The sequence below is a fragment of the Orcinus orca genome, chromosome 6 (genome assembly GCF_937001465.1).
Source record: "Orcinus orca chromosome 6, mOrcOrc1.1, whole genome shotgun sequence".
Lineage (NCBI taxonomy): Eukaryota > Metazoa > Chordata > Mammalia > Artiodactyla > Delphinidae > Orcinus > Orcinus orca.
Genome location: NC_064564.1, coordinates 67,168,142 through 67,187,309, shown reverse-complemented (window position 1 = coordinate 67,187,309; position 19,168 = coordinate 67,168,142). Strand labels below are relative to the sequence as shown.

The window sequence follows — 19,168 nt, the reverse complement described above, 5'->3', positions numbered from 1 at the left end:
TACACCTAATTGGTGATCATTGCCAGGCATGCAGCATCCACCCATGATTTCCACTAGGTCAGGAATTCTATGACACACTCCCACCTTGATATCATTCCAGCCCCCTATTTCATTCTCAGTCAAAAGTTTTCATGCCACCAATCCTGAGTTTGTGTGTTCCCGTGAACACAACATCCAAATACTCAGAACACCTGCACTTCCTTTCGAAGAGCTTACAACATCGCTAATTATTAGAGGAATGCAAATCAAAACTACAGTGATTTGTAAAACTCACACCGGTCAGAATAGCCATCATTAAAAAGTCTACAAATAAATGCTGGAGAGGGTGTGGAGTAAAGAGAGCCCTCCTACCCTGCTGGTGTGAGTGTAAATTGGTACAGCCACTGTGGAGAACAGTATGGAGGTTCCTCAAAAAACGAAAAATAGAGTTGCCACATGATCCAGCAATCCCACTCCTGGGTATATATCCAGAGAAAACTATAGTTCGAACAGATACAGACACCCCTGTGTCCATAGCAGCACTATTTACGACAGCCAAGACATGAAAACAACCTAAATGTCCATCAACAGATGAATGGATAAAGAAGATGTGGTATATATATAGAACAGAATATTAGCCATAAAAAAGAATGAAATAATGCTATCTGCAGCTACAAGGATGGACCTAAAGATTATCATACTAAGTGTCGTAAGTCAGAAAGAGAAAGACAAATACCATATGATATCACTTATATGTAGAATCCAAAATATGACACAAATGAACTTATCTATGAAACAGAAACAGACCGACAGACACAGAGAACAGACTTGTGGCTGCCAAGGGGCAGAGGGGGGAAGAGGAGGGTTGGATTGGGAGTTTGGGACTAGTAGATACAAACTATTATACATAAAATGGATAAACAACAAGGTCCTATTTTATAGCACAGGGAATTATATTCAATATCCTGTAATAAACCATAGTGGAAAAGAATATAAAATAAATATATATATATAACTGAATCACTTTGCTGTACACCAGAAACTAACACAAAATTGTAAATCAACTATATGTCCTTAAAAATTTAAAGATTTTTTTAAAAAACTGCAACTGAAGAGCTTATTTTCCTTGGAAGAAGTGACACCCTTCCAACCCATCATAGTCATAAATGGAGCAATTTATACTTTTCAAACCTCTTGGAATGAACCCAGAAAAATCTAATGCAACTGAATAAGCTAACTCTCAATCTAGCGGTCTTCCCAATCTGTCATGTTGTCTCATCTGAAAGTTAAGGATGGATTTAATTCATATGGTCTCAAGCTACTTATTCAGTGACCTTTTTGTACTATAAAATGTTCAGAAGTTTTGTTCTTTTTTTCTCACACTCACAGTTTTTTTTAAAGTGTCTAAAGTATCATTATTATGATGATACATAGTGGCGGGAGCAAATATTTCTTAGATTTCAAATTCTTTGTAGTTAGCCATGGTCATTAGGTCATCTATATTTAACTCCAAGGTCCAGAGGAATATTGAGCTACATTTTTTACTCAGTCTCAGAGGAATAATTTGACTGCCCATAATTATACTGAGATAATGCACCACAAACTCCCACTAGAAGGCACTGGTTATGTCTACTCAGAGAAAAATGGCTGTAAATTCAAAGAGTGAATAATCCAGATACTGATTTTCTGTTTTAAACAACCACACCTACATTATTTCCAAACATGAATGTAACTCAATGTTTTACATGTTAGTTTCCTATGGCTGCTGTAACAAATTACCACAAACCCGATTGCTTGAAACAATACACATATAGCCTCCAGGTGTCACCAGGGCTGTGTGGCCTCTGGAGGGTCTACAGAAGAATCCATTCTTTACCTCGTTCAGCCTCTCCTGTTCCCTGACTTGTGGCCACATGACTCCAATCTCTGGTCCCCTGGTCAAGAGTTACAGTAGATTAAGCACTTTTTAAGCTTACGATGTTCAAACATCATAGAATTATTGTCTTCTACATTTGTTTCTCTCAGAGAGCTATAGTGTGGTTGTGCTTTTCATCTGAAATACAGTTTCTCTATCTGAAGACAAGCAATTTCAATTTCCTTATTTTAAATTTATATTCTGCTGCTTTACTGAATTCTTTCTATTATGTGAGAAAGTTTTACCATTGTTTTCCTAGGGTTTTCCAGGTACACGATCATATTATCTGCGAATAGAAACAATTTTACTTCTTCTTTTCCAACTCTTATCCCTCTAATTGTCTTGGCTATTACTTCTAGGACAAGGTTGAACAGTAGTACAGATAGTATGAGTATTTTTCTTGTTCTTAGTATTAGTGGAAGTGCCTCTAGCATTTTCCCATTAAGATGCTGGCCTTAAGAATGAGTTACATATCTTTTATTAAGTTGGATTTTGTCCAAAGATTTTTTAGCATCTCTGGAGATGTCTATATGATTTTTTTCTCCTTAGATCTGTTAATGTGGTGTATTATTTTACTGGATTTCCTAATTGTGAAACAATCTTGCACTCCTGGAATAAATGCCACTTAATCATGGTTTATCAGTTTTTTACTGTGGTGTTGGATTCTATTTGCTAATGTTTTATTAACTTTGCACCAATATTCATAAATTATATTGGTACTAATTTTCTAATTATAATTTCATTAGCTTACTTATTAAAAAAGAATTTCAATACTCTCAAATAAATTATAGAGCAGTGGGTTTATCTGGTCTTTGATGGTTTGGAAGAATTCTACTGTGAAACCATCAGGATCTGGTACTTCCTTATGAAGTAGCTCCCTTATAACCTTCTCTATTTCTTTGATGGAAATTAGTCTGTTTTACCTTCTGTTTCTAACAAAGTCAATTTCTTTAGGACACTGTCTATTCCATACAGGTTTTCAAATTTATTTGCACAGATGTTGGCAAAATTGTCTCTAATGATTTTTTTTAATTCTTCTGTTTTAAGTGTTATTTCTTCCTTGCCAATTCTTGTTCTGAATATTTATACTTCTCATTAGGTTAGTTAGTAGTTTGCATATTTTGCTAATTTTTTCAAAAACCATGGTTTTGACTTATTGATTATATCTAATTTTATTTATTATTTTCCTCCTCTTTTGTTTTTGTATACATTTTCTAGCTTTTTGAGTTTGGAATTTAATTTGTTCATTTTCATTTTCATTGATAAAAGTGTTTAAGACGATAAATTTTCTTCTAATCACTACTTTAACATGTAACAAATATAACAGATTTCTCTATCCTCATCCCCGTTTTTAGTGTTAGATGTACAATGAAATACATTAAATTCTCATCACCAGCCCTTCTGAAGCTCATCTCCTCATGTGTTAGTGGGAGTCTGACAGATTCACAAGAAGGGTCCTGGTTAAAAAGTCCTGAGTTCTTGCCGATGTAAAAAACATGACAATGCTGTTCTACTGCTGATGTACTTTGTATTTTGTTTTTTAAAAACAAATATTATGTTGTTTTTGAATGTCTAAAGCCACCCAAATACCTTTGTAAGATATTTTATCTTTTTGCCATGTAACTCTAAGGACTTTTTAAAAAAGCTGTATATAATCTATTTTACTGAGATAGGTCTCAGAGTTAGTTGTTATGGGCCAATATTCCCTGATATCTAGTAAGCCTTTTTAATATGTAGATTCTGACCTTTTACTTGCAAGAAATAAGGATTTTTTAATTATAGTTTTAACTATTAATTCTGTTCCATTGTTTTGTATATCTTTTTTCAGGGAATCCAGTTATACCTAATTGGATCATCTTTGCCTACATTGCATTTCAAATACTTTCTCTCTTACCTTTCTATTTCTTTTTCAATATCATTTTTCATTCTCTTGGTATTTTCCTGACTTTCTTTAATGCTCTTATTAGGTTTTCATTTGAGTCTCAGATACCTTAGGGAATTTTTTAAATTAGTCTTCATTGGTTATTATTCTATTATTGGTCTATTATTGGTTTTTAAATTTCTGCTTCAAATGTTTGTTTTTTCAAATCCTCAAAAGTTTATTTGAGAATATTTTATTTTATTTCATTTCATTTAGTTGGTAGAAATTTCATCAGTTGACTTAATTTGCTTCTCATTTCCTGCTATATTTTTAAGGTAGTTACATACAAATGAAGACTGTTTACATCTGCATTTCTATGTACAGAAGGCTTGGAGCGGTTTAAGAGATGCCTACTTTAAGAGTACACTCTTCTATCAGGGTACTAAAATGTGGTAGATTTACTGGATGGCTTTTTAAATTATTTTTAATTTTTTATTGAAAGATTCTTTAAATTCTATAGCGCTTTACAATTTTCCAAAGTAACAACCTTTTTTTTCCCCTACCCCTATATTCGCCCCCCACCCCCTTCCCTCTCCCCACTGGTAACCACTAGTTTCTTCTCTGTATCTCTGAGTCTGCTTCATTTTTGTTTTATTCACTAGTTTGTTGTAATTTTTTTAGATTCCACATATAAATGATATCCTACAGTATTTGTCTTTCTCGGTTTGACTTATTTCACTTAGCACAATGCCCTCCAAGTCCATCTATGTTGCTGCAAATGGCAAAATTTTATTCTTTTATGGATAAGTAGTATTTCATTGTATATATATACCATATTTTCTTTATTCATTCATCTGTTGATGGACACTTAGGTTGCTCCCATACCTTGGCAATTGTAAATAATGCTGCTATGAACACTGGGATGCATGCATCTTTTAAATTAGTGTTCTTGTTTGTTTTTCGACATATACCCAGGAGTGAAAATGCTGGATCATATGGTAGTTCTATTTTTAGTTTTTTGAGAAACCTCCATACTATTTTCCACAGTGGCTGTACCAATTTACATTCCCACCAACAGTGTAGGAGGGTTCCCTTTTCTCTACATCCTCGCCAACATTTGTTATTTGTATTCTTTTTGATGATAGTCATTCTGATAGGTGTGAGGTGATATCTCACAGTGGTTTTGATTTGCATTTCCCTGATCATTAGCAATGTTGAGCATCTTTTCATGTGCCTGTTGGCCATCTGCACTTCCTCTTTGGAGACATGTCTATTCAGTTCTTCTGCCCACTGTTTTGTGTTTGTTTGTTTGGGAACAAGGCTGTAGGGGTGGGGTTGTTTGTCCTTTTCTTTTTTCTTTTGCCTTGTAGGATCACAAATGTGCTTTCTTTTATTTCTCTGCAACATGTGGTTTTCTAAGGGTGCCTCTCCTGTTAAAAACTTCTTCTCTTCTCCTGAAGTGTTACCTTTCCAAAATTGCTTCTTGACACACTGTTTGCAATTTAAGTTTCTTTCCTATTGTCAGTTTCCTGATCTACAACATCACCTTTTTTCTTTCCAGAATTTTCACTCTTAGAGTGGACTTTCTTTTTATGGTGATAGCTTTAGATCAATATGAGGCTGCTACAAGTTCTTCCTTCTCTATTTTATGCAACTTTTCAGGGACTGCCCTTGTAACCTATAAGGGCATACAGCAGGAGGATGAGAGAGACTGAGACTCCATGTCTATTTTTGCAGTTGCAGGTATTTTGAAGTTTGGACAGTTTTCGTTTTCTTGTTATGCTGAGAACATGAGTTTTATTTCTTCTTGTTATTTTTGTTTTGGGAGGAGGATATGTTGGGAGATTGAGGTTTATACCATCACCATTACCTCAACTACCCCGCAAATTAAAATACTTGATAATGTTGTACCACCACATAAAATACTTCTAATGACTGTCAGCTATGAGAGTTCTCTACCCTTGCCATGATACCCCAAAACATGTTTATTAATTCTCTAGTAAATTAGAGCATATAATCTCATGCCCCAAATAACATAGGAAGACTGGGCATCTCAGAATCACAGAAGACTTACATGTACATGTCTGTCCAAAAAAGAAGAAATCCCCCCCCCCGCCACATAGTTAACTAACTGAAAGTGAAAAAAATATGAGACAAAAAGAAAAAGCAGAAATGTTAGGGAGCAGATACATGGTAAACAACTATCCAATAAGAGACTTTTGCTATGTGCCTCAGTCTTTTTCCAAGTGTAGCAGGCCATCTCCCATTAATTTGCAATATTTATAAATACCTTGGGATCTGCAGTGTCATTAGCTGGACTTGGTTAGGCTGACAGCAATGCATAAAATTTAGATTCACATTCCTCTTTCCTGCCCTAATTTACGGATTTTCATTCATCTTTTATTTTCTGATACCCACGATTCAAGACGCAGGTATTCTCTCAACCCTGTCCACTATCTATCTCCATGTCTTTTTTTTTTTTTTTGGCTGCGTTGGGTCTTCATTGCTGCTGCGCATGGGCTTTCTCTAGTTGTGGTGAGCGGGGGTTACTCTTCATTGCGGTGCGCAGGCTTCTCATTGCGGTGGCTTCTCACTGCAGAGCACGGGCTCTAGGCGCGCAGGCTTCAGGAGTTGTGGCACGTGGGCTCAGCAGTTATAGCTCGAGGGCTAAGAGCGCAGGCTCAGTAGTTGTGGCGCACGGGCTTAGTTACTCCGCGGCATGTGGGATCTTCCTGGACCAAAGCTCAAACCCGTGTCTCCTGCATTGGAAGGCAGATTCTTAACCACTGTGCCACCAGGGAAGTCCCTCCATGTCTTTTAAAATATACATTCTAAACCCATGACTGTGTAAATGTCGAAGTTTGTGAAATATATTTTAGATAATGACATAAAACGTGGCTAGTACAGAAAACATGGCTAGTATAGAAAATAGCAGTATTGCTGGAGTGAACCAGCTGTTTATCCCCTAAGATGCAATAAACCCACAGTGAGCACTCTAGCTTCCTTTCTTCTTCCCTCCCTCCCTTCTGTCCATCCACCAATCCATCCACCGTTCCTTCTTTCTTTCTCCTTTCCCATCTTGTCCTAACTTCTTTGTTTCACTCTATAAAACTTCACTGTAATTTCCTGTATTTGAAACAGCAGCTCGCTCAGTTTCCCCTGGGAGTGACTTCATAAAAATGCTTCCGTGTCTGAACCTAAACACAAGGCAAATTTTATCTTCAATAATCTCTTCCCTGCATTCCTGCAAAGAAGAAAAGCTAGCTGAGCCTTCCAGACAAAGAAATGAAGTCATGATGAAGTAAAGCTGACTAAAAATTAAACAGAGGTTCCCACAACAGGATCTGCCTTAATCATAAACATGGGCCTCTGCCATCCAGCTATCCAAAGCAAAGCAAAGGACCTAGAAGCCAAAAGCACACTGGAACGGATTTTCTGTTCCATTGATCAGTGAAGCTCTGTTGAGAGATTTCCCATACTTTGAGATATGCGCTTTAGTTCTACAACTGAGCAGCAAACTCCCTGAGAGCTTCACGGCAGGACTATACGTGATAACTAATTTTAAAAAGCAGGATTCTTCACCTGGTGTTTAGCAATTTGTATTAGAAGCACAAATATATTCTCTTCACACAGGTCCACAGAAAGTCCAGAAGAGACAAAGACACTGATGCTTTCTGACTGGTACTAGAATGTATGCTTGGTAAAAGCAGTGACTTTGTTTTGGTCATTCCTTGTGACAGGCAGACTCTGAGATGGCCCTCAGTGGTCCCTGCTTCCATTCATGCCACTATGGAATTCTCTCCCATCGGATGTGGAATGGCCTACTGGCTGACAGACTACGACAAAGGTCACGGCTGTCACTTGCATGATTAGGTTACAAAAGACTGAGACTTTCGGGCTTCCCTGGTGGCACAGTGGTTGAGAGTCCGCCTGCCAATGCAGGGGACACGGGTTCGTGCCCCAGTCCGGGAAGATCCCACATGCCGCGGAGCGGCTGGGCCCGTGAGCCATGGCCGCTGAGCCTGTGTGTCCGGAGCCTGTGCTCCACAACGGGAGAGGCCACAGCACTGAGAGGCCCGCGGACCGCAGGAAAAAAAAAAAAAGACTGAGACTTTCATCTTGCTGTCAGACTCCTTTCTCTCTTACTGGCCTTGAAGACACGAGTTACCATGTTGGGCAGCCCATGTACGGAGGAACTGGAGGGGGCCTCCTGCAAATGGGCCACAAGGAATCGAGGCCCTCAGTGAACAACGTCTGATGGATTGAATTATGCCAATAACCCACACAAGTGGGCTTAGGAGAGGATCCCTCCCCGGTCAAATCTTTACATGAGACCTCGGCACAAGCAGAGCCTTGACTGCAGCTCTGAGAGATCCTGAGCAGAGAACCCTGCTAAGCCATGCCAAGATTCCTGACCCTAGAAAGAGTAAGACAAGCAGTGTGTGTTGTTAAGCCACTGGCTTGGTGATTATTTGTTACTCGGCAATAGATAACTAATACCCTGCTACCTGCCCAGCACCTTGGACAGTGCCTGGCTCATGAGCAGTAAATATGAACTGCATTAACCAATAAATGAAATTAACTCCCATCACTGATATGCGGAGCATTACTGAGGAAAGTTAGTAACCTATTCATCACAGTGCTGCTGTGTACAACACAACTAGGTGAACAGACTCAATTTTCTACAACAAACATTCTAACAAATGCAAGTTTCTAAAACCAACATATAGTAAGTAGATACAATTTCTCATAGCAAACATGTTAAATAAGCTTTTCAGTAGTCGTAAGACCCTCAAGGTTGACTTATGTTTCCCAAGAGATAACAATAAACTTTCTATAGTTAAAAACAAAATATTATGGGAGACTTTTTTTCCCCTTCACAAACAGACTGGCCAGGAACTCAATTCCATGATGACAAAATTCAGAATACGCGTAGCCCTGATCCAAATAGTCCTTCCACCTGACCTGACAAGTGCTCTTTATTCTTTATGCCTTCATGGTTCCTAACTGGAAAATATGCTTCAACCTTCTCCTCACATTCTCAAAAGAATTGGGGTCAACCCCTTCCCTTCTTCTCAAGGTTTCTCACTCAGTACTCCTGTGATTGTGGCCTGTGATTCCAACTTCAATTTTAACGAAGAGTGAATAACTATTTTAAAGTTCCTCATTACACGCTGTGATAATTGCTATGAAAGCGAGAGGGCTGAGCTAAATGGCCGTGGATGCAGTAAGGACAGTGGGCACTTAGCCTGGTGAGAAACATAACTTTCAAACTAAAAGATGAGAAGGACCCAAATACACAAAGGGCTGGGATGGGGATGTGGACACGGAACAGCATTTCAAGCAGAAGGAACAGCACATAAAAAGGCCCTGAGAAAAGATCCATCAGCAGAGAGGTTGACAGCAGAGAGTTAGCCATGTTCTGAATATGAAAGACAACTACACACAATGAATCTATTGGAATCACAAAATATACATGTCCTCCAACAGTCCTGCAGGAAGTCCAGCACAGACAAAGAATCCTGATGCTTTCTGAATGGTGCTAGAATGTAAGCTCCAGAGAAGTGGCAGCTTAGCTTTACAACTGCTTGTCAAATATCTGTGCACTATTTTTATCTGATAACTTTGACTCCATTTACTTTGAAAATTAATTGAAGTCATTTTGAATTTTTCCTCTTTTTATTATTCTGTTTATTTTCCCCATTACTTTATGAGGTAAAACTTATCTCAGCTTCCAGAAGAGAAAACCAAGGTTCAGGCAGGTTCAGTAAACCTACCGAAGGTCATGGAGCCAGTAAACCTACCCAAGGTCATGGAGCCAGTAAACCTACCCAAGGTCATGGAGCCAGTAAACCTACCCAAGGTCATGGAGCCAGTAAATGGGGGAATCTGATCTGGTTGATCCAACCACCTCACCAGCCTCATCATAAAACAGAGGTTCAAATGGTGAGAAGCAATTAACCAAAAAAGGTCACAAAATTTTATTTAGATGGCTGGCCTGGAATTCAGGAAACCTCATTTCTGTCTAAAATACGCCAAGAACAATGCCATCAGCCACTCTACCCGCTCCCTCAGGTTTCTAAGCTCACTGAAGAATCCAGCTCCCTCCAAGCAACAAGCAAGTGTTTTCTCATCCTATGGGTTTGCAGCTAGACATCCAACTTTATCACAGGCTGAAGACCGGGTAGCTAAACACAAGATGGTATCATGGAAAGGGGAAGGTGCTCAGGTTTTGAGGACAATATACCTGGAAGAAAATGGACCCATAAAATAAGGTCAATATTATTTACCCTCCAGGTCATTGTGAGGCTGGAGATAACGCGCTATCTCCTACCTACCACGAAGGAGTAGCTTAGCTAAATGCAGGTAAATATAATGATTAAAAAGTGATCTGGGATACCCAGCCATCTCTCAGACCTGAAAAAAAAACACCTTATTCAAGAAGATAAGGGCGTTCCAGTGAGCAAGGAATCTGTCCCTATTAAAATGCTAATGCACTGGAAAAACCTAACCTCTTCAGCTTCTACCCACAAATCTTCAGGGTGAAACCCTGGCAAAATAGAGAGGGAAGTGAGGGGTGTGGGGAAGGCTCCCAGGCACCGGGGATTTATAAGGGAGGAAAATCCTGGGAGGAGGAGGATACTGACGACAGAACACACAGGAGGATACTGACGACAGAACGCGCTCCACATGCTCCAGTGTGCCAGGGTTAAGAGTGTACATCACCTGTGACCACAGGAGGGGGAAAGGAGGTACAGAAGGAGTTTCATCATCAGGATGGTCCTAATCTGATACATTTTTATAAGCGTCATCTTTTCAAGTAATTATCTACTTCCAATATCCTGTGGCCAGTCACAACACAAAGCACAAACATGACGTCAGTGATATTGCTTTTCTTCCCCTTCAACAACCTCTTTCTTTTGAATAACAACTCTGAAAATTACGGGCAACTATGCTATCTACAGTTTATGCACAAGATCCCCATGCCTCTTTTCTCTTCCCAGGGGCACTAAGTATTAATCAGTGGATTGCCTGTCTTTGGACTACTTTACTCATTGGTACTGATCACAGACCACAATTTAGTAAGACTATTGAAAATGGGGGAGGAAAGGGATCTTAAAGGGTCTTTATTTGGCCAGGAAAACAAGTCTTTTCATCTATTTCCACTTCTGGTGTCTTTAGACTCAGATGCACAAGGGCCTTGAACGGTTTTCCATTTGTCATCCGTTCGAGGTACCATTACTGCCTGACAGAGGAAGGAAACGCTTTTTCTTCACTGGTATACATCCCATAATGCTGGAACACAAAACCAGGTCTAGCTGAAAGCCTCAGTTTCACTGCATTAAATATCTTCCTTGGAAAGCTACAATGAAATCATGAGAGCACTGCTTTTGGTAAAATAACAATGAAAGAAAGGAGTTACTTGGCAGGATTCTGACGGTATTTCACATCTTCAAACAACTCTTCAGGGCAACAATATCGAGATAGTTGCTAGGATCAAACAGCAGCAAGGTCAGGTTTGCCCATGAACAGAAGGAATAGCCTACTGTTTGGGGGAGAGGCTACTGTGCCAGAGAAATATGTAGTTGTTTTCCAAATAGTTTAGATGGAGGCGTGTTAGGGTGTGCCGCATTTGTGACTGCTGGGGCAGGCAGGAGGGGGAGTTCTGCATTTCTCCTCCCTCATGTGTCCACGTGACGGGAGCTCCACTAGCGCGCACGAAGACTGCTCTTCACTGTGATGGAAACTGGGGTATGAGAGGCGGGGCGCAGGGTGCTAACCACGCTGCAGTGTTTCTCAGAAGGAAGAACGTCCCCAGCACAAATGTTATTTGTGCCCCACTGAGAAATGCTGTGCCCCAGTGAGGAGTCTAGCCTCCCTCCCCACCACCGCCCTGTCTCCCACAGGGTTCTCTGATTTGTGCCTTTGGGAGCAGGATAGGACCTGCTCACTCCGGCCCCCTCCCTGCTTGCTTCTTGGTCTGCTGCTTGGAGAAAAGTTATTTTATGGGGTGCTCACCCCAAGTGGGAGCAAGTTCAATTTATAAGAGAAGAATGAGAAAGCCCAGTGTGGTATACATCCAAACCCATGCTCTCTACCAGCTTTTTCAGTAATTGTGATGAAGAAGGCTGTTATTGTAGTTCCTGCAAAACCCCATTAGTGAGAGTGAGAGAGAGAGAGAGAGAGAGAGAGAGAGAGAGAGTGTGTGTGTATGTGTATGTGTATGTGTGTGTGTGTGTGTGTGTGTGTTACACCCTACATGACCCAGATGGTCTAACTGGCAGTTTTAAAACATTGTCCCCAAATTCTTTGATACTCCTCCCATAAAGAGGCGGGGTCTACATCCTCTCCCTTTGAACCTGAGCAGGTTAATAAATGCTTTGACCAATAGAGCGTGACACAGGTGATGTCAACTGACTTCCATGCATGCATCACAAAAAGGAATGCAGCTTCTGCTTTGTGTGCTGGAAAATTCCCACTTGGAGCCAGAAGTCTCCCTGGTAGAAAGCCCCAGAGTGAAGAAACCATGCAGGAGGAAGCCACGCCACATGCAGAGATCACCTGTAGTCTCCATACTGACAGCCTCAGCGTTCTAGTTCATGTCCAAAGGCCATCTACTGGCAGAATTCTTTCTTGCTCAGGGAAGATCAGTCTTTAATCTATTAAGGCCTTCAACTGATTTGATGAGGCCCACCACATTCGGGGGGAGGGGCAATCTGCTTTCCTCAAAGTCACCAATTTAAATATTAACCTCATCCCAAAACACCCTCACAGAAACATCCAGAATAATGTTTGACCAGATATCTGGGTGCATGGCCCACCCAAATTAACAAGCAAAATTAAGCATCACACCAGCCCACATGCAAACCCAGGTGAAGGAAGCCTTCCTAGATCCCCCAGACCAGGCTGGCCACCAGCTGTGTGCCAAGGAGTAACCTGTCAATGCCACAAGGAGCAAAGGAATCACCCAGCCACTCCCTGCCTGGTTTCTTAACCCACAGAGTCTGTCTGGGAGCATTATAAAATAGTTATTTTAAGTCACAGAGGTAGCTTGTTATGCTCCAATAATAACTGGGACGCTAACTTTAACTTACATTCCTCCCCCTCCCCCTTAACAAGCGTCAGCTACACTGGCCATCTCAAACACACCAGCTCCTTCTAGCTCCAGGGCCTTTCCACCTGCTGTTCTCTTGGCCTGTGATAGTTTTCCTCCAGCCCAGTGCTTAGCTGGCTCTCTTCATCCTTCCTGCCTCAGATCAAAGATTACTTCCTCAGAGAGGCCTTCCCTGACCACACTCTCTAAATCAGCCTTCCTCTCAATGTCTCTGTTTTTTCATTCTGTTCGTTTTCTTTAAAACATTTACCTCAATCTGAAATTATCTTGTTGTGTCTTTGGCTATTGTCTTCTCCCAATTAAAACATGAGTTCCATAAAGCTGGGTCTTTATCTAGCCCCTGTATTGCCCATACAGTGATTAGCACAGAACACATGTTCAATAAATATTTTTGGAATGAAAAGTAATTAATGCTCATGTCATACATAGGTGACTGACTTCCAGATTCTGTCCGTAGACCTCAATTTACTAACACTTTTATCACAGACTGAAAGAAGGAAAATTAGTCCTCTCATGTGATACAAAGGATATGCTTCTCTGACGTTTCTTCTCCCTCCTCTAATGAGATGAGCAACCATGAGGGAACAAAAGACCTAGCATCCTCTCACAACCTCTCAGAGACAAAAACCATTGCATTTTTATACTGGATTATCAGTGTGGCTTATTCACATATTTTCCAAACTCTTCCAGATTAACTAAAAGGCAACTCTAAACTGAGGAAGGGAGGAAAAGTTTTCTCTTTTCTCCTGGAGATCCACTCTGCCTTTAGCCTTCGCACAATACAGTCTCAGCTCTTAACTTCCTCCCCCAGGCCCACAGCACGGGGCTTACAGAGACCCTGGAGAAAGGGGTGGAGAAGAAGCAGCCTCATTCCCCACTTTTTTTTGGTTCCCCTCCCTTTCCCAGTTCTTTTATACACTTGAGGTATGAAAACAATGTATATTCTTCCCCATCACCTGAACTCAACTCCTGACTCACAAGCCCTTCCTACCTGCAGCCACCCTCCTCTCCCAGCAGGACCCAGCCGCACCCTATATACTTATTAATTCCCTTGTATTCTGATTCTCCCTTGTATTAACCATGTCTTTTCGTTTTGTATTCTGAGGCTTTGACATTAGGGGCCTTGCTGATGCCGGGAGAGAGTGCCCCTCCCAGGGTAAGCCAATTCCTAAAGACAGTAAACAACACACCTGCAAGCACACTTTTCAAATATAATCCAACCAATCCAAAGCCCACACTCCAACCACCTGCTTTATTGGGCCGTCACACTCTGGGCCACTATGCACCTGCCCTCATCACCCCAGGGCCAGATACCCGACCACTAGGGAGAGCGTGTATGCACCAGAATCCACTGGAATTATTCAAACTAGCCAATCTACACCTGCCCACCCGGCCTCAGCCATTCCTTCCCACAGAAAGCACGGCGAAGGCTCCTGCCCACAGCTCCCCAGCTCCTCCGCCTCCTGACGGACTCCAGCGCTTCCCCTCACCCACCCCCCCACCCCCCCACCCCCCCCACCCCACCATGCTGTGCCCTCTCCTCTTGAGAACTGAGTAACAAACTATCTTTTCAACGGCAACTGGCTCCTGATCTGTTGACCTTACTATACCTCTGATTGTCTGTTAACTCACTATATTTTAAAACATCCTTCTAGACTGTAAGTGAAGCCAGTGTCTTAATCATTTGGGAGACAACTCAGAGCCTGCACTCTCAGTACTCAGTATTTTAATTCTCATTTTAGCAAGATTAAAAACTTCTTGAATTAAATCACTGACTCAATCAAGAAACATTTATTGATGCCTGTGTGTATTGTGGAAGGTTCTGGGGATAGGAGGATGAACTAAGCATGCTCTCAGGCAGGCTCCTGGTAGGAAAGGGGCTCAAAAAATTGTTAAGGAAAAAAGGAATAGATGAATGTCTTCCCAGACTCCACAAGCTAGAGCACATTACTGGCTGTATCCCCTGGTATGTTCCCCTCATAAAATCACTGTCAATTTTGGAGGGATTGAAAATAAACTGATTTGTCTTGTTCTGTTCCATTCTTTACGTGACAAACTATTGAGACCGGGAATCTAAAAGATTATTCCATTTTTCCAAGCTATTATCAGATTTCATTAAGCATCCTTTGAAACATCTTCACAAAAATACAGCCTAGCTATTCCTCAGAACAGCCTGAGAAAACTATTGTTTTGGGGACAGGACATAATATTATTCAATAATTATTCAATAATTCAATAATATTACTGAAAACAGTCAACACTTACTGATCTCTTAATATATGCCAGGTATTGTATCAAGCATGGTGTTTGCACCCTTCTATTTGATCCTCATAACATGTGTATTATCATAACACACGTGTATTATTTTACAAATGAAAAAACTGAAGTAGGATGAAAGTTTTGCTAAATGTAGCACAGTTATAAAAGGATCCAGGCAGTGTTACTTCAGAGTCCACTTGTTTAATAACTAATTCTAGATGTGAGTTAAGACACTATATAGTTTTCTAATGATACATTGCTTAGGCCCTTTCTTATAATCCATTAAAGAATTTGGGTCAATCTTGATTCCAGGAGAAATTCTACCCTTTCAAAATGCTGCTACTAAATGTACATTATTTGAGTACAATAGAATGTTTCTTCTAATAGTTCATTAGGATTTGTTTGTAAGCTGCTCTGCCTGGCCACCATCCACAGGAGTCTAGTTGGTTATATAGTAAAATGAGCAACTTTTAAAAAGACTCCAGAATTGTTCTCCAAAAACTCTCCATAAAACACTGGCAAACCTTAGTAACTGTGTTCATATACAGAATGCATGTTAGGACTCAAGCTGTTAGGAGAGCAAGTTCTCTGCTTTTTTGTGAGTGAATCTTTCCCAAGGAATTTAGTCAAAATCTTGTGGCAATGACTGCTTGCCTTAGCTTTAATTATTCTTTTTATTTCCATTAATTTGGTTTAATACATACCACACAGGTCATCTCCAGACTTGATGTGCTACACCGGGGGAAACTTACTCCTCTCTGTAAGATAATTATATCCTCACAGGCCAGGCACTGGGTGTGCTCTGGGGAGTCTACAACTTCAGTCACCTTGAACCTCTAATATGTCTTCTTTTAAGGCACTTTTGTGGAAGAGCCACAGGACAGCAAGTACCATGTATATCTCAAATCTGCTCTTCTGTTTCTATGTATGGCTACAGATTAAACAAAATTACTGTAACAGGCAAACTGAACTCTTTTTCTGGCACCTTGAGTTTCAGAATTCCCAGGAGCAACACTGAAATCTACTTCTCTTTCCTTCTCCTTTCCAAAAGAGAAAGCAATGAGTTGCTGAGTAAGGCTTTTGATCTCTTGCCCAACCTCAGGCTTCCTAAGATACTGGTCAAATGATGTTTAATGCTTTTTTTTTTAAAGACCCAAACCTCCCTATCCCAGCCTAGAGTAAAGGGAGAAGACACACGTGAAGGGTTTCTTTTACTCTACAACAAGCAATTTTTGAGTGCCAACTATGTGCCTGGATCTGTTCTAAGGCCTTAGAGATGCAGCAGTGAATCGGTATCCTACCTACCACTGAGCAGGAGGGCAGTACTTTAAATTCCCACTGGAACCAAACCACAACACAGAACACTTTAAACTACACAGCGTCTTAGAAGTTAGGGTCAGAAGAAACCTGAGGAGTCTTAAAAGACTTGCAGCTGCCTCAGGCTCTATTCCCTACACTTATTAGAACCCGGTACTTAATATGAGCTGCAGGAAAGAGATGTGACCCCCTCATATTCATATGCAAAGTTTGGTGCGCAAGTATACACATTTTCTGGGGCCACGTTCTAGACGTTTCCTCGAATTCTCAAAAAGGTCCGGGATCCCACAAAGATTAGCAGCATTCCTTTAATATACCCACTGCTCGGCTCGAGGAACCCCCGGGGCTGCACTTGCACGTCCTTGATAAAGGTCACCTTCTGAACCAAAAACTAATGCCTGGTAGACACCACACAAGCCGCCCCAGGGGCTCAGACTGCTGCACACCCGGCTCAGTCCTTCCTACACTCAGAACTTCGCCCTCAAGAGAGCGTCAGGCTGGAAGGTGGCCCACTGCCTCGGAAAGGGAGCGAGGCCTGGAAGGAAGGAGGCATAGGTTCCCGGCAAGGAAATCACGCGCCTCACTTTGGACAACCTATAAGTTATGGCCGAGACTAGTTCGCAGAGCCTGTCTGCCCCGAGCGCCAAAGTTTCTCTGAGCGCAGTCATACACAATTAGATCCATCTGGGCCTCTTCAGCACTAGCGAGGTAGCCCCGCACTTCCCCCCAGCGAGCTGTCGTGCGGAGGGGGCGCACACCTGCTCAGGGCCACGAGGACCGCACCCCGCGCCCCCCTCCCACGCGCGCGCCAGGGTCCGCCACTTCCGAGCGCGACTCGCGAGCGTGGGTCGCGCCAGTACCTCACCGTCAGTCACCGTCGCATCCGCCTCCTCCCCTGCCGGGTGCACCTCCAGCCGCAGAGACTTCGGGTTGGGAAGCGAGAGCGGCCCCGCAGCGAAGAGCTGCTCCTCGGTGACGAAGCGCAGTTGCACGCGGTACTGCCGGCGCGCCGGGATCCGGACGGGAGCGGGAGCGTCGGCCATGGTGCGAGCGCCTCTACCACGAGCCTGAGCGGCGCCGCGGCGTCGCCCCGCACTGCTCCGTGCGCCCAGAACCCGCCGCGGGAAGGGGAGGGACTTGGAAGCGCCGCACCTTCCTCACCTCCGCCGCGAGTTCGCTCTTCGTCCGCCGGCTGGGGCCGCCCCCGCCCCCTTGCGCATCCGCTCGCAACAGCCGGTGCCCGGCCGCCGCTGCCATGCGGCGACCCCAGGCACACAGGGCCGCGCGGTAGCTGCGCGGGAGGGTGCAGCCATCCCACGGGGCCGTGGCTCCGAACGCACAAGTTTAGAGAGCACGCGAGGCACCTGGAGGCAGTTGGGGTTTGGAAGCAGAAGGGTGACACCTGCTGTTCGCTGGTACCGCTCGGCGGGCGTGGGCGTCGGTTTGGAAATGGCCGCGGCCCGAGCTGCTTCTGGGTGGCCACTGGCTCTCGGGCGGGTTCTGGGGCTCCTAGCGCTCACGTGTGAACAGCCGTCCCAAGTACCGAGCTCTTTACTCATCGACAGGGTCCTGGCAGTAGCAGCCAGGCGGCGGGGAAGCCCGGGGACACTCTTGCGACTGGCTGGTCCCGGATGATCACGTTCATCTCCCATCACCTAACTCGGAATTGAAAACGTACTCGCTGCTGGATTGTGAACCATTTCGCTAGACGTGAGTCGGGAGGGCCGGGGAGTCTCATCCCCAAGTTGACGCCTGACTCCACCAGCTACCTAACCTACCCAGTTAGCTCCAGCGTCAAAGCATGGAGGCTCCAAACCGTACCAAACATTGTCTTCTCTGCAGAGAAATTGGTCTTCTGCTGCAGGGGGGTAAGAAAAAGAAGCAGTCCTTCTTTTGAGGAGAGTGCCCCGCAATCGTAGACTCATTTGCTATAAAGGGAACTTTTCAAATTCTGAACCAACTTCTGTGTCCTAAATTCGTAATCTCCTGACAACGAACTGCAGGGAAGAAGCAAGGATTGTAAATCCATTTGGATTCCATGAAGACAATGTCCTTAACCAAGCAGGCTGACTTTACAAGAATGAGCTTCCCTCGAGGCCCTGGGGTTTGTAGCTTCAGAATTTCCAACTGGACTGTTAAACCCAGCCCGGCTTTATGAAATCCCTGGTCTCATTCATCTCCCCACTCCCACCCCACCTCCCATGTGATCCGAGTTCCTGATGTGGCCTCTCTGCCTCCTCCCCTTATTCGCTCCCAAGGCTTTCCCCTCCTTCTCTGTCTCTCTCTTTCATCTAAATACCACCCCCCCTTCCTTCTTATCTCATTCTCACTTCCTCCTGTCTCATGGCCTTGACTTGCGCCCTGGAAGCCCCTGGAAATCAGAAATCCATTAAAGAGTTGGAGCTGCGGGAAGGGTTTCTGGTGTGAAGACCACACCAGTATTCTGCCCCACCCTGCCCCCCACTGTATCATTCTGCCTCTCCTGCTTCCGGCCTCCTCAAAACATTTTGCCTTCCTCATTTCTTTCTACCTTCTCAGAAGAAGTACTTAGTGATGGCACTAAGTACTTTTGTGCCACCCAAAACCCTCCAAAGTAGTTCATGAACCTCTTTATCCTCTTTTTTGACAAGCTTGTTCAGCCTTCATATGCTGTCAGCTATTAACTTGGATTTATACTAAGATGTGAATGATGGATGAAAATGACTCATAAAGCATCTTTACA

General features: G+C 42.9%; 1 protein-coding gene across 3 annotated transcripts in view; it reads right to left on the bottom strand.

The window, feature by feature from the left end:
• The window catches only part of LOC101269532 (histone-arginine methyltransferase CARM1-like), a 272,045-nt gene extending 254,423 nt beyond the window's left edge, over positions 1–17,622 (bottom strand). For all 3 annotated transcript variants that reach the window (XR_004480189.2, XM_033417338.2, XM_033417340.2), the window contains exon 1: positions 17,312–17,622. Coding sequence is in view for 2 of the 3 variants with exons in the window: in XM_033417338.2 (XP_033273229.1) it covers positions 17,312–17,489 (178 nt within the window). In the remaining variant the exon portion in view is untranslated. The remainder of the gene's footprint in view (positions 1–17,311) is intronic.
• Between the last annotated feature and the right edge of the window lie 1,546 nt (positions 17,623–19,168).